This window comes from Candoia aspera, chromosome 5, assembly GCF_035149785.1.
Source record: "Candoia aspera isolate rCanAsp1 chromosome 5, rCanAsp1.hap2, whole genome shotgun sequence".
Lineage (NCBI taxonomy): Eukaryota > Metazoa > Chordata > Lepidosauria > Squamata > Boidae > Candoia > Candoia aspera.
Window position 1 is genome coordinate 63,527,858 of NC_086157.1, and position 24,153 is coordinate 63,552,010.

Sequence of the window (24,153 nt, forward strand, 5' to 3'; positions counted from 1 at the left end):
TGCTGGCTTTTGGCAAGAGTGGCTGGAGCTCAAGGGCCAAAGGGATAGTGGACTCCCTTGGAACTTCAGTTTATCGAACTCTGACTTAAGAGATGGACTACAGTATCCTATGTTTAGATGACTCTCAGAACAAGCAAAACTATGCCAACGCTAACAAAATCAGTTATCCATCTTCAAAGTGGGGTATTTTGTAAAAATGTCCAACTCTAAAAAGAACTTTTTTATTCTTGCTAGCATAAAAGACAAACACGACACGGAGACAGAATATGCTGCTTTTAAATTACATTGACTCACATAGACCAAACATCTATTTTGGGACCATATTTCTTCCTTGCAAGAAGCTCTGGTGCTGCATAAGCTGGACTGCCACATTGTGTGCTGAATGGATCAGTGTAACCCAGGATGCTTGCACAATTGCTCAAGCCAAAGTCTGTGAGGAAAAACAAAGAACAGACAAATACAGTAACTCTGCACTGGAAAGACTGGTCTCTAAATATTTTATCATTTACTACCATCACATGATTTTATTTTTCTTTTTAAAAATCTGGTTTTAGTTAAAGCAGACACTTTTTTCAACTGGCCCTTTTAAGATATGATCGATTGCAATTACCATCATTCCTAGCTAGCATGGCTTTTGTAGTCCATTGTATCTATAGAGCACCTGGTTAGATGTAAAGGTGTGTTGCAGGGGTTGTGATCTGAATGCTGCTTTCTTAAATTATACAAGAAATGGAAATAAAGTTCCAAAAGCACAAGGGGTTTCCTGAGCATAACTTCCTAGAATACCTTCCCAGGGTATAATTCTGGTTTCCTTGCATCTGTGAAACAGTAGCAGTGCACTCTATTCTGCTAGAATAAAGTAATCAAAACCAATTACAAGAACAAAAGCTATGAGATGTTATTAATACAACTTTAAAATACTTCTGCTCTCACCTAGCCTTTACACTAAGTTGCTGGTTGGCTGATGATGATAGATGTATTTTTCAATGCACTCTTAAACGCTACTTCTTACATACAAACGTCAAATAGGTCTTTCCCAAATTGATGTCCTTTTCCCAAAGCTATTTAGCCGAACTGTCATCTCATAAGTGCCCTTAAGCCATGTCAGACAAAGCTATGTTCCACAGATAGATTTTCTGGCCTAATAAGAGGTAGTAATGCCTCTGTTTTATCTTTGCATTCACATTCACTGTTGCTACAAAATGAGCAGGCTCAGCAGAATTAAATCCATAAGCATATGCTCTTATAAGGGGAATATTTCAATACCCACAACTAGCATTAATGGGAGTTTTACACAGACAGAAAATAGATAGATAGATAGATAGATAGATAGATAGATAGATAGAAATAGAAAATGACTCATCTATGATTTCTGTAGAATGTGGATGATCAGTGCAAACACTGCAGTTTAGAGACAGAGGTACAATCAATAAACCATTGTGTTCTCTCAACCCACTTGTCTAATTTTGCAGACAAACATTGATTGTGCACTAACTTTTGCCTCATACTATGTGAACAAGGACCCCATTTGATTGCAGCATCAAAAAGACCCTCTAAGCCACTGAAATCTCTCAAAATAGGAAGCCAGCTGGCAAAGGTAGATGTTTATTCTACTTCTCAAAACATTCAGCATGCTTTAGAAGAAGGGTCTGACTGGTTTCACAAAAGATTTTTCTTATTTATTGTTTTTCTGTATGTGAAGAAAGATTGAATTACGCATAATCAAATAGTAAAAGTTTAATTTCTTTAAAACCCAGGTGCTGCATTAATTTATGACAAAAATGCTGATTAGTGACTGAGGACTATAATTATTACAAGACTTTCATACCAATAAGCTTGATATTGTTGTCTTCATCTAGCAAAAGATTTTCTATCTTCAGATCTCTGCAATATACAAAGATATAAAATGAGACTTTAAACAATTGAGCTTTCAATATTTTCAAATTTCATTAACAATAGTGATTATCTTTTTGTTCAAATTGGTATAATCTTTGTTTTTATATAAATATGAAATAAAAATACATTTGGAAATATTTTCATAAAAATGCAAAAATAGATCATAAAGTATGATCTGTTATTTTGAAATTGAGCAGCTCAAGCACATGTCTAAAACAGGACTTGCAGCACAATTCATCAGGCTGTTCTTCCACTTCATTTGACCTACCCTGTACTGTTATGAAGTCATGCTAATGTCATAAAAACAAACATGTACAGTATCTTAACAAAGAATGCATCCCCATAAAATTTTTATAAAGAAAAAAATATTTCAGCCTTAACATAAACCATTCAAAAGATCAATTATGAATCAAATATCCTGTTTATTGTATCTCTCTATTGAGAGTGGTCAATCTGAGACCCAGGGTTCCATGCTGTCCCCCAAAGCATGTTTTCTATACCTTCCAGGGCCTCTAGGCTCCGTCCCTATGTTAGAGGCATATTCCATTAATTTGCACTGCTACCTCCTCACTGTATGTTTTATTCTCCCCAGAAATGCTAGAAAAAGATGACCAATACCTGCTTTTACTTGAATTCATGTACTGCCATAATATAAATGAAAAAGTGTGAACGAAGAGGCTAATTGGCTTCAGACTGAAAGTTTAGGTTATGTGTGACCTCAAAAGTTAGTGGATCCAAATATTAATAACCAGAAGCAAAGCTAACTTCGGATTTTTTTTTAAAAGTTATTCTTCAAGACTTCTGATATGAATGTGATTCTAGCAGTCGTATTGCTCTAAATTACTTCAAGAAATAAGAAATGGATGCCATGATCGTTGTTAAGCGCAATGCACATGACCTCAACTTGCAGCTTTCTTCCGGATTCCCCACTGACTTTGCTTGTCAGAAGCCAGCTGTGAAGGTCACGAATGGCAACCATGTGACTGCACACTGTGACAGCCATAAATGCGCGCCAGCTACCAAGCACCCAAATCCCAATCTGTGACTGTGGGGATGCTGCGATGGCTGCAACTTCAAGGAACAGTCATAAATCTTTTTCAGCACCATCTTAACTTTGAACTGTCGCTGAATGAGTGGTTGGCAAGTGAGGACTACCTGTACTTAAAATGCTACTGCCAGAGATCCTAAAGTCATTTCATGAACAGTACTAAATTTTATGCCCCATATCCAACTCAAGTCTCAACAAGCAAAAGACTGAACTCCTTGTACATTGTCCTATTTCTCAAAACTCTGGTAGTAATCTGAATAATTAAGTCTGAGAAGATAATATGTATCTAACTCCTCAATTAAAGAAACAGTGGAAAACATACACAGGAAGCAGTCTTTGCTACTGGAACATTATTAAATTCCTTTCCTTGACATTCTGACAGTAATGCACTGAATATGATTGAATTAGTTTTAAAATTACTTTAAAAGTTCTTGCGAATTTCCTGTGAGATGCTACATCAAGACTTCAGCTTTGTTATCTTTGTTGTTCATATTTCCTTTAGAAACTTAAAATATTCATCCTGATTTTTACAATATGAAGGTTTGTTGAAATACCTTCTGAAAAGATATTTCAGGATTGTTTTCTTCTGCCAGAGACAGAGAAAATAAATTCGATCAAACTTGAATCTGCACTTTTTGCTAGTGCTCAATCACATTCCAAAGCTTTATAGGCAGAGCCTTTGTAACAGTCTTTGTCAATAAAGTATGCACTTTAAGCAGAGATTCTCAGAATCTGTCTGAGTATTTCATGAAATATTTCATGAAATCAAGGTCTACATGCTTCCCATTAGGGCAACACAAATACATACAGATTGGTAGCATTTTCAGTGTAATCTGTGAACTGGCAATTCGATTTCAAAATGTCCCTCTGACAAATTGCTTAGGCAAATAGGGGTTAAATTACACACAACTGCATTTGTGTGCTTAATTTAACTACTGCTAATTCAGGCAAACATCTTGTGCCCCTACAGTGTGATTCAAACTCTCATCATCTGTCACTATTTACCTGGTAACCTGTGACAATATCTGATTGGAGTTAGGAGTCCAACAACACCTGAGTAATAATGCCCTTTCCTACCATAGTGCTTGGAAACAACATATCCTTGAAACCTACGTGAAGCTTCAGCTCCACTGGAATTCTAAGTCTGTGTCATTTCATAGAAAGGCTAATTCATGTTACTCTGGTTTGCACTCAACACTAAACTATAATTTAATGTTATATGCTATCTAACAGAAACATGGTAAGCATGCTATACCATAAACAATTTTCATTATGACTTGCTGACATGAATAATTTAGCCCACTGCACCACAGCTCTGAAATACTGATCCTGCCCCTTCCACCTCCAGAAGACTGTGGGATTCTGGTGAAGTTGGCTATCAGGCAGCCACAGCCTTCAACTGTGGTAGCTTGCAGACTGAGATTTCATTTTGGAGACATTGGTAACAATGGGAGCTTTTTTCTATTCATGGACACAGCGTAGTAGGAGGCAGCAGCCAAGGCCTTGCTGAGAAAGAAAAATTAAAATCTGCAGTTCAAATTGGAATATCTTCTTAATTCCTAGAATTAAGTTTTTTTTTTAAAAACCCTCAAGTGGGTGCAAGGCATACTATTCATATGTGTAGATAAATCAGATTAAAAAAAACGAAAACAAAATTTTCTAGAACAAAAGAAGAAAAGAAAATAGCTTGCAGGATTCCTTTTGTTTGATTTATACAATACCTTATTTTTCATTACAAATATTTTCTCATCTCATTGAGTTTTACCATGGTCATCAACAATAGGACCTGAAACAAATACGATGAAGAGCGGTAAAAAATAGCCATGCTGGGTTGGAATTCTGAGAGTTGCAATCCCAATACATCTGGAGGGTATCAGCATGCGATGATCTTAAAAGTACCTTACCTGTGAACAACCCCTGCCCGATGTAGATGTTCAACTGCTAATATAAGCTGCCGGATATATTTGCGTGCTTCATGCTCTTCCAACCTCTTCTTCTCATATATTTTGTGCATTAAGTTGCCTCCTGGGCATAGTTCCATGACAAGGTAGTAACTATTTTCAGTTTCCAAGATATCCAGCAGCTGAGCAATGTTAGGATGACGAATCATTTGCTGGATCTGGCCTTCCCGCCTCAGATTCTTGGTGACATAGGTGTCTTTTTTGGCTCTTTTCTTATCAATAACCTTCACTGCCACCTAGTAAGAAACAAAAAATTGACATCGTTTTTTAAAACAGTTTTAAATTATGGCATTTTCTTAATTAACAATAGAAAAATACAGGGGAAAACATTGTATTTCAATTTAATTATTTAATTCTAATGTTCATCCCATCCTCACGTCATGAAAGAACTAAAACTATAGGACAAAAGTACTAGTTTTTGAATGATGCATTTTACCTGCTTCTAGATACAAACTCCATTTTCTTTTTTCCCTGGAAAGCACCCACAGATTTGTATCTATTGCAAATTATCCCATCCTGTAATACTCATCTAAGTATTACTGAGAGATAACTGTTTATACAAAATATATAGTAATTTGTTTAGCAAAAACCAATTGGTTTATGAAAAACATGTTTGCTTATATAAAAATGTATACCATAAATGGTCATCATTTATGTACAAGTCAGAAATGGTATTATTAGATAAATAACTACTGAAAAGAATCAGATTGTCAACAATAACAAAAATATAGTACACTCAAAACATGATTCTTTTAATCCCTTTCAATAAAAAAAACACTTGTCTGAACAGAAAGACTGTTCTCATTTAGAGGATCAGAAAAAGAGGGGTGTTCAACTAAATCTTTCAGAGCAAAGTGTTCCACAATTTAGGTACAGGCACGGAGAAAGCTTTTTCTCACCCCATTAACCAACCTTCCAGTATACACAGGTCAGAGACCAATGCCTGTCTGCCAGAAATCAGGTCACAGATACAATGGTGTTTAAAAGTTTATGAGAGTAAGTGGTCAGTAAAACATCCTGGACCTAAGTCAGATTTTAAAAAGATCATCAATAACATTTCAAATTGTTCCTAGAAACCAACTAATAATTTATCATATGTATAATATGTATATTATTATACTGTATGTATAATACGTATCACAAGCAAGAGTATACCAGGATTCTCACTGCTACTCTTTGGGAAAATGGCAATATCTGAAGGGTCTTCAAAGCTCATGTAGCATAAACTGCAATAAACTAACATAGCATTGCCAAGATCTCTATTGTTATGGACATCTTGAATACCTATGGCACAACTGATGTACCAGATTATACAGCATAAGGGCACTTCTAGCTACAGCCACCACTTAAGCATCCAGGTCCAAAGCAGAGTAAGAAGCACTCTAAATTGTAAACCTTCATGGGATATACAAACTCTGTTAGAACAATCTGAGGCAGGGAAGTGATAAAGCGGCAGGACAGAGGACAGAATTTAAACTATCTTTAACTTCAATAGCAGTAATCTTATTTACATAAATGTAACCTGGCAATAACAAAGCCTCGTGTGGCGCAGAGTGGTAGGCGGCAGTATTGCAACTGAAACTCTTCCCATGTCCCCAGTTCGATCCCAGTGGAAGCTGGATTCTCTCTCGAGTAGCCAGCTCAGGTCGACTCAGCCTTCCATCCTTCCGAGGTCGAGTACCCAGCTTGCTGGGGAAAACGAGTACCCAGCTTGCTGGGGAAGGTGACGACTGGGGAAGGCAATGGCAAACAACCCCGCTATAGTCTGCCAAGAAAACATTGTGAAAGCAGCATCCCTCCAAAGGATCAGACATGACTCGGTGCTTGCACAGGGGACCTTTCACTTTCACAACCTGGCAAGAAGTCCATTGTTGTCTCTTCTATGAATTGCTTCTACCAGTGACTAACATTCTGATTACCTCTAAGAAACAACTTGCCAAAGTAATGAAAGTAAGTATTAATCTACACCAGAAAATAGTTCTTGGAAACTGCTTCTGGGATAAAGTATAAGAGTTGTTGATACCAGTGCAGCCTGAACTCATCTTCCAACCAGTGTCCTGTGCTTGGGAATGAATGATATATCTCTGCAGATCCAGAATGAAAAGTTGCCTGGATGGGATGGCGGGGAGGGGGAACAGTACTAGGCAAGCGGCAACAAGTTGGTTCTCTGACAAGACCTAAAGAATGAGCAATACAGCAAATAGCTTCACTTTTAATGAAAAAATCAAAGTAATGCACATAAAGTTGTTCCATGATGTAATCAGGCAACATGCTAGTGCATTAACATTGTTTCAACAAGCTGAATTTTTATAATTCTACAAAATTATAGAAAATCAGAACTTCTATGCATGTATTAAACAGAAGATGGTCCAGATAACTGATAATATTAAACCTCAAGGTGGCTATTTAAACATGCAGTAGCTCTACCACAAAAAGAGTTTGAAGCAGTTCCGCATGGTTAACTATCATGTGACTCTACCGTACCTCAACCAAAGAAATTGGCCCTGCATATGCTTTTGAAGATGAGCATCACACATTTAAAGAAACTATTCTTAGGGTTTAATCTGCTGAAAGTAAATTAATTTATGCATACTGGCTGTTCTTTGTTGTCAGGAGGAAGAAGTAGATTTGTAGGAGGAACCAGAAAGAGTACATTGTCTTTCAGTCATGGGAAACACCACAGGAAGAAAAACAAATATTATTTGAAAAGTTTTGTGAATCATGTCTCCTCCAAACTTAATAGTCTCCACTTTATTAAATTATTCAGACTGCAAATTTAGAAAACTGCCTTCTTCAACCTGGTGTCATCTTAGTTGGGTGTGAATATGGTAATAGAAACTGGTGAATTTTTTGTCTACTCTTGTTTTGCAGGATTGTCTTAAACTAAGGATCCATGTTTCTTTCAGATAAATACATCATTTCCCCCTTTTCTTTAAACAGATGACAATTCTTTGAACTAAAATGGCTACAAAATAAAATTATTAAATATCTCAGTTGTAATGAAAGTCAAAGATATATGTATGTGTGTGTGTGTGTGTGCGCGTATATATATATATATATGGAAGCAAATCTATGCTTGAATATGGTTAGTTCAGAATGTAGGCATGTTTTTCCCCTTTCAAGTTTTATAAATGGTACTTAGATGGTTTTTCTAGATGTCCAATTTAATATCTCCACTTCAATAGAAATGGAGCTTTCAAACATGTGGTCATGTCTTATTACTATATTTTGACCATAACTATCAACTGCTACGTATGCACAATTGCTTCTTTCTTCGGTATCAAACAACAGAAGTTAAAAGTAGCACTTTTGTTACTAAGGAGGAATGCATACAGCTAATTAATTTGCTCACCATTTGTAATAAAGTTCAAGTGGGTAGGGGAAAACCAATCCTGAAATGAAAGAGCTTGTCTTATTTGGAGTGTTGTTCTTGTTCCTTATACTGTCAGAACTGTCTTTTCCTTACATTCATTATCCCTAACTTATTTTTAGTTCCAATAAAAAACTCAAGTCATGGTGTTTGTAAAATAGCTTGCTGGTGAGAAACAAAACACTGGTTTCTGTAATTACACTGAGAAAGGACTTTAAAAAGCAGGCACAAGTTCACTGCAAATTACACTGACATACAAATTACTGAAAACAGGTCATTTTATAAAAAGCACAAAGTTCTGTATGAGTCTAAAAGTATATTTAAAACTTATCCTGAAAAAGTCTTAATAACCTTCTTGTTAAAGTATATTTTAATATGCATGAATAAAAAGCAACTCCTTTTATAAATACAACATATTGTTTCCCAGTGTGGACAATTTGAAGCTGGAGGATTACAGAAGACTGGCTTGCTACTGTCATGCCCAGCAGTGCATATTGGAACCCTTGACCAAGATTCAAGCGTGGATAGCATTTATGGGGGAAATGCTTTAATGTCGCTCTAAGTATGGAACAGCATGAAACGTAACGGAGTCTCTCCATGGTCTGAAGAAAACTAGTGAGTCCCAGAAACAATTTTTCAGAGGAATGGTGCCAAAACATTTCTCATGCGTGTTGGGCTCCAAACCTGTAAATCTAAAAGCCTGTATCTCTCTTCAGTTATGGGAATTATCACAAGTAAGGCAATGAAAGGAAGAGAATCATACTCAATAGGAAAAAGCAGGTGGAGGAACACGTAGCCCTGGCCTGGAAGACAGCAGTTACTGCTTTCCTGCCACTTGTTTGAAATTGACTTAAAAAAGCAATGTAACTTATTACTCATACCAACATCTGGCTCATCCATGGGAATGCTTCAACGCTGGCTAGATGAGACAAGGATACGGAAGTATGTCTGACAGGAAGGTAAATCAATATACAGATAGTCCTCAACTTGCGACCATTCATTCAGCAACTGAAGTTACAACAGCACTGAACGGTTACAACTGGTCCCCAGAGTTTCAGCTCTCCCAACACCCCTGCAGTCATGTGATCATGATCTGGGCACTTGGTAACCAGCTCACACTTACTACTAGTTGCAGCGCCCTGCGATCACCTGATAGCCATTTACGACCTTCCCTGCTGGCTTCCCCAGAAAGTCAAATGGAGAAGCTGGCAGGGAAGGTCGCAAGTCGTGGGGAAAGTCTCACCCACCCATGCACCCACCCCAACCCTCAGCACACCTCCCTCACACCTTCCCTGACCCTCACGCCTCTTGCATCTTCGTGCACACTTCCCAAGCCTTGCCATGCCTCCTTTGCCAACTCTAACTGTGCCTTCTTCACACCCTCACACCCCCATTCACCCTTCCCAAGACTCGCTGTGTCTCACTCACCCTTGTGCACCCTCCCTGAGCCTTGCCATGCTTTTCTCACACCCTTGTGCATCTCCTTGTGCCCTCCTCCACCTGGCAGCAGCCACTTACCTGCTTGCAAGCCACCTGGGACTTGCAACTTCCTGCTGGCTTCCCCACAGACTTGGCTGTGGGAAGCTGGCAAGAAGTTGCCTTGCCTAATGACCATGGGATTTGGTTAACAATGGCAAATGGAACTGCAGTGACTACTGTCACTAAGTGATTCAGTCACGCTTTACGACTGCATCACTTAGCGACAGAAATTCCCATCCCAATTGCTGTTCTAAGTCAAGGATTACCTGTAATTGCCATTTGAAATAATTGAAATAATTTTGTCAGCTTGAGAATAACTTTCCATAAACATTTTTGAGTTTCTCCATGATGGGACCTAGATTATCCACTCAAGAAGCCGCCTAGCTGCAATCCCCATTTCCCCTTCTAGACTACCCCTTCCTCTTGTGTACTCATCCCAGGTACATCCCTCAATTCCACCTCTTCCTCCATATTTTTTTTTCATAGAAATCCATTTCAAAGCATTTTCCCAGGATACTGGTCTCTTTTTCTCCCCTCCCCTCTCTGCCCCTGCAGTCAATATCACAACTGATCCCTGAAATATTTACAGGCTTGGTAAAAAGGTTATTATCTGAATTTGTCTTCAGTGGTGGTAAAGATGATAATGCATCTTTACCTCCACTATGGCCATCTGACTCAAATGAGCAACTACTAGTTTGAAAGGACTATCAGAATCTGGTTGAAGAGAAAAAGCATGGAGTTCTTTCATGACAGCTTTAAGAGCTTGTACACCATTGGCAGAAATGACCAGACATGGGTAAGAGCCCATATTAGGGATTACCTTGTGGCGATAAGGGTGGCAAAATGCCAGTATTTGTCTGCTGATAGCCATCCAGCTGTTAAGGGTCACCCGGTTCCTATTGGGTAGGGAGGACTCTTTGGAATATCTCTTGAGCCACTGTGAAGATTATTCAGGCTATCTGGCAGATAAAGTTACTCAGACCTGCTTCGCCTTGGACTGATCGGACAAAGCAGGCTGAGGTGCCTGGGGCATGGTCTGGTGGTACAAACTGGGATGAGTTTGAGCTGGTGACTCCTAAGAAAGTAGACATGGCTGTCTGTAATGTCAGATTGACCCACCTATTTACTGGATCTGGCCTCTCCCTGGGTCATGAAAGTGGCCAAGGTGGTGACATGTGTTTGAGTCCATGTTGTGGTATTGACCTCCTTGACAGAGAAGTGGTGTCTCCGCCCTTGAAAGAGATGGTGGTGTACTCCTTAAGGGGCCGTCCTTTGACCCAAAAGTTTTTGGCAACTACCGATCAGTCTCCAATCTTCCCTTTTTGGGGAAGATTACTAAGGAGGTGGTCAGTCTGCAGCTGATGAGAACCCTGGAGGAAACAAATTATTAAGCCCCATTTCAGTCAGGTTTCAGGCTAGGATTTAGTAATGAGAAAGCTTTGGTCATGCTTGTATGACCTGTGGTGGAGCTGGAATGGTGGCAGTACATCCATCCTTATGCTCCTTGATCTTAAGCAGTTTTCAATACCATTGAACATGGCATCCTTCTAAGCTGGCTCCATGGGTTGAGGACTGGGGGCACCATTTTACAGTGGTTTTCTCTGAGGTTGGTTCCCATTGGTATTGATTGGAAGGGAAAGACTCATGCCCTGGTCACCTCATGGCTTAATTACTACAATGTGTAGAGTACATGGGGCTGCCAGAAGCTTCAATTGGGCTAAAAGGAAGCTTCAATTATCCTCACCAAATGCCTGGGCAAAGAGCTAGGTCTTCAAGGCCCTTTGAAATACCAGCAAGGTGGGGACTGTTTAGATCTTGAGGGAATCTCATTCTAGAGGGCAGGCACTGCAACAGAGACGACATTTGCAGGGTCCTACAAATGGCATTGCTTACAGAAGGAAACAAAAACTGGCCATGATTCTTCTTGACACTGAAAAAGCTTTTGACAATTTAGAATGGGCTTTTATGCTTGCAGTTCTGAAAGAAATGGGCCATGGCCCTAACTTTTTCTTAAGGATACAGAACATTTATTTTTAAAAATTGTAGTCAATTATAATATTTCACAGCAATGTACTGTACTGAAGGGAACAAGATAAGGGTGTCCCCTTTATTGCTTTTTATTTTTATTAGCCCTAGCCCCACTGGCAATTCAAATATGTCAAAAAATGGAATTTTAGGAGCCAAATTAACTGCACAAAAACATAAGTTGAAATTATTTGCCGATGATATTGTACTTACAGTTGCTCAGCCTTGAGACTCCACCAACAGCGCTGATGGAACATACAAAAATATGGTTTGGCTTTGGGTTACTGAATTAATAAAGAGAAAACTCGAATGTTCACAAGGAATTTGGCACAGGATGAAAAGCAATTTGTGTACCAGATAACAGGCTTTAATACTGCCTGTTAAGGTTAAATATCTAGGAATTTTCTTGAGAAAAAACAATAAGGATCTATTTAAAAATACAGGTAGTCCTTGGTTAACGACTGCCCTGTTTAGAGACCGTTCAAACTTACAACAACATTGAAAAAGTAGCTTTGCGACAGGTCTTCAAACTTACAACTGCTGCAATGTCTCCACGGTCATGTGATCACCATTTGGGCACTTCGCATCTGGGGCACATTTACAACAGATGCAGCATCCCGCAGTTATGTGATTGCCATTTGTGAGCTTCACAGCCGGCTTCTGACAAACAAAGTCAATGGAGAAACTGGCAGTAAGTTGCAAGTTGCGATCACGTGATGTTGTGCTTAACAACTGCAGCAGAACTGATGTCATAAGTCCAATGCGGTCACGTTTCAATTAACAACTGTGTCGCTTAGTGACAGTGTTGCTGGTCCCAAATGCAGCAGTTAACTGAGGATTACCTGTAATTATCTACAACTTAGAAAAATATAACGTATTTCTAGATGGGAAAAATTAAACCTATCATGGTTAGGAAGAACTGCAGCTGTTGAAATGAACATCTTACCAAGACTAACTTTCTCTTTCAAATGATTCATTTTTATTGAGAATAAGGTATTAAATGACTGGCACAGACAAGTAATGAATTGTACATGGTTCAATAAAAAGCTAGATTAAATTAAAGAACTTGCAAGATTCAAGAGAATGAGGTAATCTAGCACTCTGGATTTCAGGCTGTATGTTATCTGTTTAATCATTTTCAGGATGGATTGTATCTTCCTATAGTTTTATTATCTCCACGGAAGGGGTAGGTCTCCCAAAAGGGTTGCACAAATATATCTGGGTTGATACCAAAACAAATGATTTATAAGAGACCATGCAGTATTAAATAATCTACTGAATGTCTGGGATAAATAGAGGAAAAATAAGTTCACATTTCTCCCCTCTTATCTTATCAAATAACCACTTTTTCAAAGATGATTTGCTCAGTGGAAAGACAACTTGTTTAGATTGCAAGATTTTATTGTAAACAGGACAAATATAAGATCTCTTCCACACTTAGTTGGTTCCAGTATCTTCAAATAAAGAATTATAGAAACAAGGGGGAATAATGAGAAGTTTGAATTTGACAATCTTATAACACATAATGCTGAATATTTGATAGGCATAATTTATAAATTACTAATGAAGTATGACTCAGAATGCAAACAGGTAAAAGACTGTACGATTAAATGGATGCAGAATTTGAACACAGTCATAGAGATGCAGCAGTGGGGATTTCAATGGAAGAATATAACATTTACTTCAAATACTATATTCAGAGAGAATTGTTATGTCTTGATGTCTACAATATTTAAAAATTCGTATTTAAAAAGTAACCCTGAAGTAGAATTTAATTTTAATTGGAATGCATTGTTGGACTACAATTTTATATACAGAATTGTCCCACATCCAAAATTCGGTTTTAGAATCTTAATTTGATGTATAATCTACAGTACTATATTGATCTAATGAATTGCTTACTATTTACAGTCCTTTTTAAACTACTTAAACAGTATTAACCAAGTACTTTTAGCTTAAAGTTTCAGGGACATGTGAGTTTTGATTAGAAAACAGATATGAAATATTTTATAATATCATTAGCTTTTAATGATGTATTAGAATACACAGTTTTATGCTACTTCAGATTTGTTGGTTATCCACCTATATTTCATTACCTGTATTTGATTATTTTGTTTGTACTATCTATTTCTTATATTCTTCCAAAAAGATCTAACAATTTAAACAGAGGAAAAAAAGAATGTACAGCAGTGTATAGAACAAATATATGAAGAATGAATAGAAGCTCTCTTAACTGGCTACAAGAAATGATTAGGAGCTGTTCTGTCTGCCAAATGTGGTGCTACAAACTATTGACTGAAAGGATGTCCAAACAACTGTACTATCCACATTTACCATTTTCTTATCCTGAATCTGTAAAAAACAACCCTGCATATGAGGTCAATATCTATGGGCCCATCTGGTGACTACAATGGCACATGGACATTTGTGACTTAGAATGTTACAGAAGAGCAAAAGGCACGAATTAATCAATTGAAAGAAAATATAAATGTTATTTGTCAAACTAAGAAAAAGAGGAAGGATGTATGGAACTGAATAAAGATGGTCTGATTTTTTGGAAGAGAATTGGTAAAACATATGCAGAGAAGGAAGAGAATTGGTAAAACATATGCAGAGAAGGAACTTAAAAGTCTAAGTTTAATTATAAATGAAAGGACTAAAATATCATTAAGTATCTGTGTATATGACAACAGGAATTCAGAGGTCAATGAAAGCTTCACATAATGCTCCACTGAATAGTGATTAATGGAAGAACAAGGGACGAGTTTTGAGAAAAAATATGCAACAATCCAAATGAAAGCAACCTAGGAAAAAAAAATCTGCTGGGTAACACAAATAGATGGATGGGACTGAGACAAAAGTACAGAAGAAAGGTTGGGTCATCTGGTGATCCATGAAAGGTGATTGTTTTGTGACTGGTGGTTGTTCGGTGAGTATCCACTTAGAAGAAGGACTATTGGAATTACAAATTATCTAAAAGCATGACTGATTTGGTTATGAAGAAAGACTAGGAGAATTATTGAAGGATGCGTAGATGAGAGGGACAGACCATTATTTAGTAGTGTCAAGGGTGGATCTTAAGAAAAAAAAATGGACATGGAAGAAAAGGAAGTGAAAGAACCACAAGTGAATGCAGAATAACCAAAGGAAGAGAAAGTAGTACGTGAAAAAGTATTAGAAAATAGATTAATCTTTCAACAGAAGGTATGAATAGTAGACCAAAAATAAAATTAGGATACTGATTGGAACAGAATGAAAAAAAAATGTAGAAAGAGGCCACGGAAATATGTGGAGTTTCACTAATGGTTAGTATGAAAAGGGTGCTTGGTGGAATGAAGAGAAAAAAGCTATGGGTGGAAAAAAATACATGTGAGAGAATAAATGAGAGAAATATTGTATAATGTGTATAATGAGATTTCAGTTTTTGATATTATTAGCTGTTATGTTATGGCTTTGCTACAGAACCGTTCTCTGGCATCAAGCTGTCTGCAGAGCTGTGAAGGAAGCATATCCAAAATGACGAGGGTATGTAAAGGAGATATCTGATGGACAATGCATACAGGCCATGTGTGTTGCATCTGGCCAGCTCAGCCGGAGGTCATCCTTTTCCCCATTCTACAGGTTTAGGAAAAAGGACAGTGTTGAGAGATAGGAAAGGCATATAAATGAGTTATTTTCCTTGCTTATCTCTATCATTTCCCTTCTGAACTGAAAGTAACTCAGAAATATAAAAGGGGAAAAGGGGAGACAAATGTTTGTGTCAAAGAAACTTATTTTGCTTTCCCTCTATTGTACACTCTCTTGGTCTTAAAAAAAAAAAGAAGTGCATGATCCTATGCTTGCATAGTCTTCCACTTCTCATTCAGGCACATTTCTAGGAAGGCCATGGAATCTTCCCTTCATATACTGCACCTCTCTGAGGCTAAGTAAATTGGAAAAAGAGAGTTGGCAAGCAGGTGAATCCTAAGTCATTGAATGTTAAAGTCTATTCTAAGCACATTAAGTGATTCTAAATTCCTTCATGTACCTTTTGTCCACATGAGCTATAGAAAGGAAGATAAAAGAAGGTTCTTTTCCTCCCCTAACATAATACAAACAGCTTACTCAGTATAAATATTTTATGAGGATTATTAGCAACAGTTCATGATTGATTAGTAAATAAGTGAACCTGTCAGCTAGTGTAACACCACTACCTTCCAAAGAGCTTTTGCCATAATCAAAATGTTGTGCAGAGCATGCTTTATTAAAAAGACATTTCTATATAAATGATGACCAGGTATATAACCCTGCACATCATAAAACTGTTAGAAATCAACCACACACAAGAAACCAGATGTTATTTTCATGTAAGATCTCACCTGGCATCAATTTAACCTAACTTTGTAATATTTCCACCATTGGCCCTCTATGGGGAGAAGCAATCTACAAGGGGAAAGAGAGAAAACATTAAGATATAACAGCAGAGCTCTCCACTGATGTGCAATGCGTCAAACACCTCCAAACCTGTAAACCTAAAAGTAGATTTTCTAAAGAGGATTAGGTAGCTGCAATGTGTTTATCAACTCAATCTAATGCAGAACACATAGAAAATTTCAGTTAAAAAAATCATATGAGTTTTGTAGAATTTAGTCTAAAGTAACAATCAATTGATCTCTTAAAAAAATTAAAGAACATTTTTCTTGCTCAACATTTACAATGTAGAATGCCATCAGGTTTGGGAGGGATAGAACTATTTAAAATAGGCTTGGTCCATACAAGTCTTCCAAGGAAACAAATGATTTCTTAACAAAGAAGGTACAGGTGATTCTGCATTAGCAGCACTGGGCTTATCCAAAATATTCAATCTTGTAAAATTCTCTGGCATGCATTACCTCATGCTATGCTAACAAAGCTCTTATTCTTTTTTGTATATTTATAGGACATGCTCTTGAAATATTACATTTTTCAGAAATTTAACACAACATTATTTTAAAAACTCAAATAAGTATTTCACACATATTCCACTTACCCCTCCCCGCATTTGCTAAAAAGGTTCTGTCTTTCTCATATTCAACACTCAAGTTTTCAGCTAATCATATTTAATTAATGGGGAGAATAATAAAAAATCAACAGCAGATGAATAAGCCTCTGTATATTTTGTTCCCCATTCACCATCATTGTGACAGAAACTACTAACAGAGTGTGAGAGTGGGCAGGCAGGGTAGAAAAATATTTATGTACTTATTCTTCAGAATTATACTTTCCTACATTCTCTGGTTACATGTAGAGTTAAGCAGGGAATTGTTTTAAATACACCAAAGGTTTGTAAGAACTCTGCTTCTGATGAGAACTATAGAACTGCTGGATAAGTTGAACCTAAAATTAAGAATGTTCTGCTTCAGTAGAAATCTCCTCCTTTAAAAAACAGAGGAACAAGAGTACTACTGTTTCAAATGCAGAATGCTTGGGCCTGCAGATGTTGCTCTTTGGAACTTTACTGCAAAGTCTAACACTATGGGGATATTATTTTTCTTAACCCAAGTAGCTATAAGCTTTGGATTAATGAGTAACTTTTCATTCTTAATGGATCTCAAGGAAAGACTAAATACGTAGATCCTGAGCTAGACATTTGATTTTCAATTTAAGGGAAGAAACAACCACATTTGAGCCCATCTGAGAGCTTAGTTACAGAATGGATTTCTGACTGATATGAAAATAAGCACCTCATTCATCATCTGAAGGAAGAAATTTAGCCTGGTGACCAAACTGCCCACCTGCATTAAACAGGGTCTGGAGGAAACATTCTGACCATTTTTTCTTTAATGATATGTAAAATTTGCATTTTAAGACCATCGCAAAGACACTAACATTGACTGAAAAGTAGTTATGTACAGGAAGCTACCAAAAAAAAGAAGAAGAAGAAGAAATAATTCTTATTTGATGCAAACTAGGAAGCAAAGATGCAATATGATCATTTGCAGAATTACTCACTTAAACTAAGAAATTTCTGTTTAAAAATCTGTATTACAACCAAAACAACTGTACCTTCAAAACAGAGTTTAAACAAAGTTATACTGTAGTCTGTTTGGTTTTGGATTAGCATGATATGTAAATCAGGCTTCTATATCTTGTTCAACAAACCATAGCTTAGCACAAACATGAACCCAATATTTCTGTTTGGCTTAATTATCCCCAGTAAGGTTGGACAGTGTACTAATTGAGCAAGAGAAAAATCGAGTATAAAATAGGGTTGCCAGGTCTCCATTTATATACCGAATGCGTATATGTAAATACAGCTTCTGCTTCTCCATTTGTTCTTGACCTGTTTTCTTCTCCCATTTGCTGTTTTGCAAACTACAGCCCTATTAACCAGTAAAGGGATTACTGGGGTAAAAAGTGCAAAAGCTGCAGTCTCTGCTATTGACTTGAAGCATTTTAAAGTATAGCCACTATTTCTGAATGGGGACCTAACAGGAAATTTAGACCCAATTTGTGTTAGCTAGTAAAGAGATTATCAGTAATATGGTAATTTATTGCAACTACTTTAACTTGGTTACACATGATATTACATTGTCATAGAAACAAGCCACACATTAAGTAAAACACATTATAAATACCTCTGAAATGATAAATGTAGCAGAATGTAGTAGCAGATGTGGTGAAGATTACATTTTTGGCTGCCTTTTTACCATGGTAACTTCAAGCAAATGAGAAAAGATTAAGTTCATTTTCCTGCATATGCAATCTTGCAACATTTCTTGTAAACACTATGTAAATGTAAATAGTTGTTAATCCTATACTTAAACCATACAATTTAATCTAAAATAATTTATAGGACTGAAATGTATGAAGTCCGCTGAAAGACATAAACATAGCTGATAACTCTACACATGCAAAGAAGACCTGGAACTGTATTACTCTTTGCATACAACATTCATAAATAGTCAAAAGATAAAGCAAGACATTAATGTTCGAAAGAAATATACCTGTTATGGTAGTATGCAGTTTTTAAAACGTCTATGGAAAATGATCTAACACTGACAAATTCAAAGAGATCTACCACCCAGCTGTTTTTAGAAAGCTGTTGCTTCTTTCATTATGAATTTTGTTAATGAAGATTAACAAGAATTTCCAGCTTTCAGCAGTGCTTGTTATTCCTACATAAGCCACCCCTGCATTTCAAAGATTCTAAAATACAGAGCATAGCAACAATTTGTGTTAAGCCATAAAGACGGAATAACTAACATTAGAAGGATCTTTTTCTAGAAAGGTCTTTTGTTAGATTATTTTTCTAATAATCTAAAAAAAACCTTTCTATAAAAAGATCCTTCTCATATTAGTTATTCACATAACTTGGCTATCTTTAGCAGCTACCAAGTAGGGAAATACAAAAGCTGATTTCATCCAAAAGAGCAAAAATTGAATTTTTTAAAATTTGCAGTAGCATTAATGAAATGTATAAATATATCTTTCAATAGCTGAAATCAAGGTATCCAAAGTTTTGGCTGAAATGTATAGGTTTGGCAAAAACATCCTTTAATTTCAGGATCTAATCCTACAAACAGCAAGCCATTCTACTCATTTTGTCATGCAACAATGGGATTTTGTCATTGTCCTTCAACTACTGGATTCAGGTGGTATACAAATTTCATAAATAATACCTATATCAAAAAAGTCAAAATGACGGCTGGGACTGAAGCCTTGCGTCTCTTGATGTGCATTACATATGCAACTCACATGAAAAGAGGGAGGGCTTTGACTGCACAATCATGGCCACCATCTTGACTTTTTCAACACCCTCCACAGACAGTCCTGGGAAGGAAAATTGTTTTTTTTAAACTTACATTATTTTAAAATAGTTGTTAAAGAAATCTTTTCACCTTAGTCAAGGGAAACAATTATATATGTGACAATATTAAAGAAATGTGAAAGAGTTGTTTTAGAAAAAACTAGACATACAGTTGGAAAAGATTAAAAAACTAGATGATTTTAGTTAAACTTTTATTTACAATTACTAAATTGAAATACTACTAATCTTAATTGTAAAATTCATTGTTAAGATTTGCAGGAAGATGAATGAAGGATCTGATATATTTCAGGGACACAAATTAAAATATTAACAATATTTAGTTAAGTACTAAGTTTGGCAGTCACATTAATTTATGATTAGCCACTAATCCATATGCACAAAACAAAGATGCTGAACACTCATTCAGAAGTTCCATCCATTCCACTTTGGATTATCTAGTAGCCTTTGAAAAGCCCAATTAAATCTACCTTGACTTTTCTCAGATTCTAAAGTAGGACTAACACCCGTTTTTGTTATTTTCAGCCCCTGGGATATTAGAAAAAAACTATGTGAAAATGCTTGGAACTCATCCATCTGTCTCTCTGGCAGCAGAATAACTCTCCCAAAACACAACACAACAGGACCAAACTTTGTCAGAGAACGCACAAAAAAAAAAAAAAAAGGCCAGATCCAGACAAGGGCTGCAGAGAAGGAAAAATTCCAGAAAAAAATCCAGTGAATCCTTAGGAGAGGGGCAGTTTGGAATACTGCCAACTGTTCCATTCTAAGCACCCCTTTCTTCTCCTCCCCAGTCATGTATCTAGAGTAGACCTATTGTAAGGGGGGAGGGGAAGAATTCTAGAAGCTATGTTTTATAAGGTTTCTCTAGCTTGTTTTTTTTTCCAACTCAGTATAATTTGGAAAGAAATTGTGTAAAGGGGCTTTGGACTCTGTCCATCAGTCTGTCTGGCAGCAGGATACTTCTCTGAAAACAGAAGAGAACAGGACTAAATTTGGTGTAGGAGAAGATGGCAGAAGAAATATGAATTGAAAATTGACCACATCAAGCTGGGGGCTGTGGAGAAAGAAATCCAGGAAAAAGTCACCTCAGTGGATCCCTATGGGAGAGACAGTGGGGCAGCAGCTTGAAACACTGCTGACAATTCCATTCTAAGCCCTCCTCCATCTTGGTCATGGGCCCCAGAGAGAAATGCATACAACCCATCCTGTGCTTCTTGGTACACACAAACACAAAAGTGCAACACTAGTGGGGAATAGAGACATAAAATATGGATGCAAGATGAGGAGAGCAATAATGCAGAGATATAACACATTATTTCAATACACAAAAGAAAATGTAGATTCTTTCCACAGCAACTGCTGGTCCTAGGATTGTGGAAAAAATCCAGAAGCCATCCTCTGCATACTTTTCCCAACTCGTTAGCAGCTATATAACAATAATTCAACAGGTTTAGTTTCCATTCACTGCATCTCTGTACTGGCAGAAACTAAAATGTCTTTATCAGCTGCATAACAGGAAGAAGTTCATGATACAGGACTGAATCTGGAAAAGTTTACAAACCTAGCCCTCAGTTAATTATCTCAAATATAATTAGCGCTAGTACATTAGGGTTACAAAAATTCAGCCTCTGAATCTCTTTGCTGCTGTCCAGATTTTGCATAATTCCTTTTGCACAATTACAAATGTGAACTGGTCCCTGAAGAACTAAGAAAAAATAAAGAGTAGTGGGCAGCTTATCTTGGTCCCAACATATACATGTTAGGTTTGGATACCTGTATAAGTGAAGCATGACAGAACTAGGGCTACCAGACCTGGCTGCACAAATCTGAACAACCACTGGATGGCATACTTTGCACAATGGTAGCATCAATTAGAGAAGTTCTAACCAGCATTCTATTTCCATATCATGCTATAAAGATATTTCCTAATAATTAATTGGAACATCTTTTTAATCAATGTTTTAAACTGATTAATCTAAAGAAATCTCAGGTAACACTACAGCACAAGTATCAAACATTAATGGCAACAACTAAGTTTAACAATGTTCAGTTATATCTGTATTCCTTTCTAATGCCCAAGACATTGCTTTCATCCGTTTGTTTAATTTACTTTTCACAACACTCCTGATAACAAATGTCATGATCCAGTATTTTGGAAGCACAAAACCAATGTTGGTGGATGAAGAAGAGATACAATGTTTCTCTAATCTGCAGATGACACAAAATTAGGTGGAATAACAAATACTCCAGAAAACAAAAACAAAATTATCTTGGAATAGCAGTTGATAAAAACTGAGCGTAAGCCAGCAGTGTGATATGGAAATGCAATTGTAGACAGTATCAAGAGAGGTACTTTACCAAATCATGGAAAGAAGTCAGTCCACTTTATCATTTTTTAGTCAGACCCCAAGGATTTTGTCCAGTTCTGGGCACTAGACTCTATGAAGGATTTGAATAGGTTCAAAAAGAGTAATAAGGATGAACAGGGGCTAGAAACTAAGTTCTTATAAAAAGAGACAGAAAGAGATGAAGGTGCTTAGCCCACAGAAGACAGAGAGAGAATATAATACCCTTCAAATACCTCAAAGAAATTCAAGCAGAAGAACAAGACCAGCTTGCTATGATACCTGAGTAACAACGTGGAATAATGTATAAGTTATACAAAAGCAAAATTCCAACTGAAAAACCTTTCTGTAAGATCGGTTCAACATTGCAATCAATAGTAGGCTTCTCTTCACTGGATCTATTCAAACAGATGCTAAGCAGCTGTTGGGGATCCTTTACTTTGAATTCTCACACTGAGCACGGAACTGAATGCCCCAAATGGCCCCTTCCAACTCTATAATCTTATGCAGTTAGTTTAGAATAAGCTCCATTGATCACAGTGGACTTTTTGGAAAATATGCACAGGATCAGGTTTCTTTAGAGCAGCTGTAAGAAAAACAGTATCCACCAAGTAACTATTATTATATCCATATTAAATAGAAAATAGAAAAATAGCAGATTCTGCAGATTTACTCGGTAGGCGTGACTTAGGTAATTTCCGCACTAATACTGTCTTCTAGAATCATCAAACCATTGTTGTGCCAAAATATATGCAGACAGACTTTTTATTACTTCAGGAATATATCAGAACTACACCATCCTGATTTAAGGTTTCAGTGTTCAAGACTGCTACTTTAGAGCCTAAAAGTAAACACTTAAAGCAAGTGGCACAAAACAGATATAACATAATCAAAGTACCTGGCCCCCACTATGGATGTTCAAAGCAATGTTTACAGCTTTATAGTAACCTGATTGGATGTAAGCAGGCCTTGTCCACTTTCTCCAGACATAGATTGGAAGTACTTGTATGTAAAGCCTGGGCTTAATAATGCAATTGATTGTGGCCTAAATGTTAATTCAAAGAAAGTGGATTAATTATGAAAAACATTAGCAATGAATTCTTAAAATAGGTACTTGGGAGTAAAAAAAAAAAAAGTCCCCTTCAAATTTAACCTGACAAGAAAGTTATTTGCTATTGACTTTTTCTTCAACTTCCCCCTTAAGCCTAATCCCAGAATTGCAAACAAGACCAAGAAGCTGAAAATCATGCAGAATAAGACAGTGGCAAACCACTTCCAGATTACTGCCAAAAAACCTATACTGAATAATGCATCACAATTCCTTAGTATTGTAATTAGCTTCTAAGAGTAGTTATTACTCGTCCAACTTTTTTAAAAATCTGTCCAATCGTGTCTGATTCTCAGAGACTGCCTGGACAAGTTCCTGCATTTTTCTTGGCAAGGTTTTTCAGAAGTGGTTTGGCATTGCTGCCTTCCTAGGGCTGACAGAAAGTGACTGGCCCAAGGTCACCCAGCTGGTTTCGTGCCTAAGGCAGTACTAGAACTCATGATTTCCCGGTTTCTAGACTGATGGCTTAACCACTACACCAAACTGGCAACATTAACTAACATTAGCTAATTAATGTTTAATATTAGCATTAGCTAATTAGCCAACATTAGCTAACACAAATAATTTACAAAATGTATTGCAGTTGTTATCACCAAATCACTTATCCCAGAGATGTCTGGAATAGTCCTAATGACACATTATTATATCAAGAGTGTCTTCAATAACCTCATTTACACAGTAATCTGCATATTTAACAAGATCAAAAAGTTGTAAAACCACAAGTGAGTTTCCAATAGCCAAAAGGCAAAGAATGAATAGTTTCAGACTATTAAATATTACATTTTTATTATTCTGAATTGCAGACTTAGGGTGACTATTCCAGTGATCTAGAACAGGAAGAGGAGGATGTTTTCAGGTGAATGGCTCCTTACGCTGCCAATGAAAATGCACTGTGCTACTATTCTATCTGACATCCCCCTCCCCCCGTACCTAAAAATTAAAAGAACAGGAAAACACAGGAGCAATCACAAATAAGCGACTTTGCCCTGCCAAAAAATTATATGAATGGGGCAGGAAGACAGCAAAATAAAAGCTTCTCTGGGACCACCCCTAATTAATCTATTTGTAGTAAACTAGATTTCCCAAACAAGGTATTCTGGAAATGCATTGGACAATAATCCCATCAACTACT

The 24,153-nt window shown here is 36.9% G+C and overlaps 1 protein-coding gene across 3 annotated transcripts in view; it reads right to left on the reverse strand.

The window, feature by feature from the left end:
• The window catches only part of HUNK (hormonally up-regulated Neu-associated kinase), a 50,907-nt gene that overhangs the window by 24,513 nt on the left and 2,241 nt on the right, over nt 1-24,153 (reverse strand). For all 3 annotated transcript variants that reach the window (XM_063305438.1, XM_063305437.1, XM_063305436.1), the window contains exons 2-4: nt 4,849-5,141; nt 1,829-1,884; nt 295-430 (exon numbers count right to left, since the gene is read on the reverse strand). In XM_063305438.1, coding sequence (XP_063161508.1) covers nt 295-430; nt 1,829-1,884; nt 4,849-5,141 — 485 coding nt within the window. The remainder of the gene's footprint in view (nt 1-294; nt 431-1,828; nt 1,885-4,848; nt 5,142-24,153) is intronic.